This window comes from Trichechus manatus, unplaced genomic scaffold (genome assembly GCF_000243295.1).
Source record: "Trichechus manatus latirostris isolate Lorelei unplaced genomic scaffold, TriManLat1.0 scaffold00364, whole genome shotgun sequence".
Taxonomy (NCBI): domain Eukaryota; kingdom Metazoa; phylum Chordata; class Mammalia; order Sirenia; family Trichechidae; genus Trichechus; species Trichechus manatus.
The window spans coordinates 406,310-411,722 of NW_004444300.1; the positions used below are offsets into that span (position 1 = coordinate 406,310).

Genomic DNA, 5,413 nt, shown 5'->3' on the forward strand with positions numbered 1-5,413 from the left:
GGTTTTGATGTTATTTATAGGCTTAATCTGGCAGAGAGCACAGCATGAACAGAGGTATTTTTCTGGGAATAAGTCTAGCATTCTAGCATAAGTGTTGACACTGAGAAGGCTTGGATAACTGGACTATAAGGCACAGATAGGGCAGTAGTGTTGGTTAAAATGGTTAGATTTTGGGCATTTCAAAAGCTTTTATTCAATAAACCATAGGAAGTCATTATAAGAGTGATATAAAATGGAATAGATACATATAAAAGAATGATACAAAATGAGACTTTGTATTTTCATCTAATAATTTTGTCTTCCTTCTCATCCTCTTCTCCAAGGTAACTGCAGAGGCTACTTTCTAGAATGAATCAATAAGTGAAACAAATCACTCCATGGTGACTGAGTTTATTTTTCTGGGACTCTCTAATTCTCAGGAACTCCAGATTTTCCTAGTTGTATTCTTTGTATTCTTGTAGGGATTGTGTTAGGAAACCTTCTCATTGTCATAACTGTGGCTTCTGACTCCCACTTTCACTCTCCCATGTACTTCCTGCTGGCCAACCTCTCACTCATTGATCTATGTTTGTTTTCAGTCACAGCCCCCAAGATGATCGCTGATGTTTTTAATAAGCACAAAGTCATCTCTTTCAAAGGTTGCCTTGGTCAGATATTTCTCCTTCACTTCTTTGGTGGGTGTGAGTTGGTGATCCTTATAGCCATGGCCTTTGACAGATATGTAGCAATCTGTAAACCCCTTCACTACACCACAGTTATGTGTGGCAGTGTATGTGTGGGCACTGTTGCTGCTGGTTGGGGAACTGGCTTCCTCCATTCAGTGAGTCAGTTGGCCTCTGCAACGAACTTACCCTTTTGTGGTGAGGTGGACAACTTTTATTGTGACCTTCCCAGGGTCATAAAACTCGCCTGCACAGACACCTACAGGTTGGATATCATGGTCATTGCTAACAGTGGCGTGCTCACTGTGTGTTCTTTTGTTCTCCTAATCATCTCCTACACTATCATCCTAGTGACCATACAGCGCCACCCTTCAGACAGGTCATCCAAGGCGGTGTTCACTCTGACTGCTCACATCACAGTAGTTCTTTTGTTCTTTGGACCATGTAGCTTCGTTTATGCCTGGCCATTCCCTATCAAGTCATTAGATGAACTTCTTCCTGTGTTTTACTCTGTAGTCACTCCTCTCCTGAACCCAATAATATATATGCTGCAGAACAAAGACATGAAGGCTGCAATGAGATGGCTGAGAAAATGGAATGTGAATTGCAAGATAAAGTCTTAGATCTTCTATACTTGTGAGACTAGTCTGAGATAATGACATAATACATAGTAAAGTTGGTAAAGTATTTACTACAGCTCATGAAAATTGTACATTCCTTTTTCTTATCACTTAGCAATTGTCACAGAACTTTCACATACACTGTCTCAATTTATCATTAAATAACCTTATACTTCATATTTTTGGATACAGATGCAAAGTTAATACCATGCTTTCAAAATATTATATCACCTAATTCTCAGAACAATAAGAGTATTTGTGCCTTCCTGGGTGGTCCTGAGGGTTAATAGAGGAAAAGACAAAATCCAGCCTGGCTTATAAATGGTTTTAAAACTTTATTTGGCTCATTTTGCATAAAAACATCAAGAAAGCAACCGCCTAATGCTTAGCCCCCAAAAATATGTTTAGTGTTAAGGATATGTGTAAGCTAATTTTTAAGAGGTTAAAAAAAAGGCTCTCCCATTTTAACATGTTATAGCTCACCTACTATCAATATAGCAATCCATAATCAATGACTGTATTATGAAGAGTGATGGGAAGAGGGAGTCTGGCAATGTGAAATGTGCCTTGTAGGCAAGTGACATTCTGTGATAGACAGCAACTGCTCATAAGCAGCAAAAAGTGTTAGAGGGATCCAGGTCTCTCCACATGTTGGCATGAAGTGTATTATTTGGATCTATCCATGTCAGTTTTGAGAGCAAAGATTTTGAAATCAGAAAAAGTCAGGTTCAACTCTATTTACCCCTTACTAGTCATGACTGTGAGCATATTATTTAACTTTCATAAGCTCCAGTTTCCACAGCTATAAAAAGGAGATATTTATTGCATGTGGTTATTATGAGGAATAATTAGACAGATATAAACCACATAGCACATTTTGTGACATATATCCAGCACTTAATATATAGGTATTATCATTATTGCTATTATTTAAATCCTATATATCATACAAAGCCAAAAGTACTCAATCTTTTTTTTTTTTTTTTTAATCTCAGCATACTTGGGGGATACGATACATTACAATCATTAACACATAATCATTTGGGATTTTGTAGTTGTAAGTGAACATGTGTATATGTTCAAGCACATACTCATGCACTCATTTAGAAATTGTCCTGGCATATGATGTGAAGAATAGATCCAATATATCTTTTCCCACATTGCTATCCAGTATTCTACTATCATATTAATATGTTCTTCTTTTTCCTGCTGATTTGTGATACTGTTTCTTCGGGACTCTACCATCCTAGGGAGGTGTGCTAAAAATTATGGAAAGGGGTAGAGGGAAATATAGGTTAAAAAAAGCTTGACCAGTAATTCTGATAGATATCTCTTCTCTCCAGTGAGAATGACTTAACCAGTCAAAAAAATAAGATTAAATATTCTAAGCAAAAGATTGTAGTTTGTCAAAGTGTGGCTTGAATTAACTGATAAAGAGTTTCAGATGAGAAGAGGGTTAAAATTATGTTGAACTCAAAAAAAAAGGCAGGGCATATTAATATGATAGTGGAGTAACTGGATAGCAATGTTTGAAAAATATATTGGATATACTCTTTACATCACATACCAGGAAATTTTCTAAAATAATTAAAGATCTGAATCTTAAAAAAAATACTATACAAGTTCTAAAAGAAAGCATGAGTTGATGTTTTTATAATCCACAAATATGGTAAAAAGTGATGATATAAAATTAATTTTTTAAATGGATGGCAAAACCTGCAGAAAAGTCAGAAGATAAAGGAGATACTAGGAGAAAATATTACAACTCATATTAAAAAGTGTAATAGCCCTGATATAAAAAGCTTCTAAAAGTTTAGACAAAAAAGATCAACAAGCTGTTAAAAAAAATGGGCACAAGATATGAACTTACAGTTCATAGAAAAGTAGAGGCAAATGATCCTTAAATACATTAAAAGATGTTCAAGCTCTCTCATGTGAAGATATATGCAAAGAAAAACTGTACTGAAATATCATTTCTGACAGAGTAGCAAAATTCCCAAAATTTAATAATACAACCTGTTGGTGAAACTGTGGAAAAACAGACACTCTCATGCATTCTAGATGGGAATACAAAATGACACAACCTCTAGCGTTGTGACACAATATCTAGCAAATTTTCATATGCTATTAACTTTGTATCACCTTGAAGACTAAGGTGAGCCTGACCCAGGCCATGGTATTTTCAATCACATCATATGCATGCAAAAGCTGGACAATGAATAAGGAAGACCAAAGAATTGATGCCTTTGAATTGTGGTGTTGATGAAGAATATTGAATATACCATGGACTGCCAAAAGAATGAACAAATCTATCTTGGAAGAAGTACAACCAGAATGCTCCTTAGAAGCAAGGATAGTGAGACAACATCTTACATACTTTGGACATGTTGTCAGAAGGGATCAGTCCCTGGAGAAGGACATCATGCTTGGTAAAGTAGAGGGTCAGTGAAAAAGAGAAAGACCCTCAACAAGACAGACTGACACAGTGGCTGCAACAATGGGCTCAAGCATAACAACAATTGTGAGCATGGCACAGGACTGGGCAATGTTTCATTCTGTGGTACATAGGGTTTCTATGAGTCGGAACCGACTTGACGGCACCTAACAACAACAACATTAATTTTTACCAATCAAAGATACATTGGCAAAAATACAAAATTACCAGTGTACAAGGTTACTCAATGAAGCATGGTTTTTACTAGTAAAAGACTGAAAAATACCCAAACGACCATCAATAGGAACTTCTTGTCCTAAGTTATATGCAATGGAGTACTAAGCAGCTGTAAGAATAAATCAAGATTGGAAACCTATGTCCACAAAATCTACACATGATTGCTTGTAGCTGATTTATTCATAACTGCCAAAAATTGGAAGCAACCAGGATGTTCTTCAATAGGTAAATGGATGAACTAATTGTGGTGCATTCATACATTGTAGTATTACTCAGTGATTAAAAAAAAAAAAAAGAGCTTTCAAGACATGGAGGAACTTTAAATGCATATTTCTAAGTGTGAGAAGTCAGTCTGAAAAAGCTACATATAACTATATGACATTCTAGAAAGTCAAAACTATAGAGACAGCAAAAAGATAAGTTATTGCCAGAGGTACAGGGGCAGAAAGGATGAATGGATGGAACACAGGGCATTTGTAGGGCAGTGAAACTATTCTGGATGAAACTGTAATGGTGGACACACTATACATTTGTCAAAACTCATGGGACATAAAACACAAAGAGTGAACAATAACGTAAAGCACTGACTACAGTTAATAATAATCTATAAATATTGATTCATCAACTGTAACAAATGTACCACATGGATATAAGATGTTAATAATAGAAGAAACAGCACTAAAGGAGAAGAGAGGTATATGGGAACTTTCTGTACTTTCTGCGCAGTATTGCTGTAAACATAAAACTGCTCCAAAAATGTTGTTGTTGTTAGGCGCCATCAAGTCAGTTCCAACTCACAGCAATCATATGTATAACAGAATGATACGCTGCCCGGTCCTGCACCATCCTCACAATTGTTACTATGTTTGAACCCACTGCTGCAGCTACTGTGTCAGTACATCTCGTTGAGGGTCTTCCTCTTTTTCGCTGACCCTCTACTTTACCAAGCATGATGCCCTTCTCCAGGGACTGGTCCCTCCTGATAACGTGTCCAAAGTACGTGAGATGAAGTCTCGCCATCCTCTCTTCTAAGGAGCATTGTGGCTTTACTTCTTCCAAGATGGATTTGTTTGTTCTTCTGGCAGTCCATTCAATGTTCCTCACCAACATCATAATTCAAAGGCATCAATTCTTTTTCGTTCTTCCTTCTTCGTTGTCCAGCTTTCACATGCATCTGAGGTGATTGAAAATACCAAGGCTTACATCAGGTGCACCTTAGTCCTCAAAGTGACATCTTTGCTTTTTAACACTTTAAAGAGGTATTTTGCAGCCAATTTGCCCAATGCAATACATCATTTGATTTCTTGACTACTGCTTCCATGGGCATTGATTGTGGATCCAAGTAAAATGAAACTCTTGAAAACTCCAATATTTTCTCCGTTTATTGTGATGTTGCTTATTGGCCCAGTTGTGACGATTTTTGTTTTCTTTATGTTGAGATGCAATCTATACTGAAGGCT

General features: G+C 36.6%; 1 protein-coding gene across 1 annotated transcript; it reads left to right on the forward strand.

Annotated features, from left to right (window-relative positions):
* Positions 1-362: 362 nt before the first annotated feature.
* LOC101356445 (olfactory receptor 4F4-like) lies at positions 363-1,285 on the forward strand. Its single transcript, XM_012559894.2, is given in 2 exon segments — positions 363-453; positions 456-1,285. Coding segments are annotated over 2 exon segments (906 nt in total). The 5' UTR covers positions 363-377.
* The last annotated feature ends 4,128 nt before the right edge of the window (positions 1,286-5,413 follow it).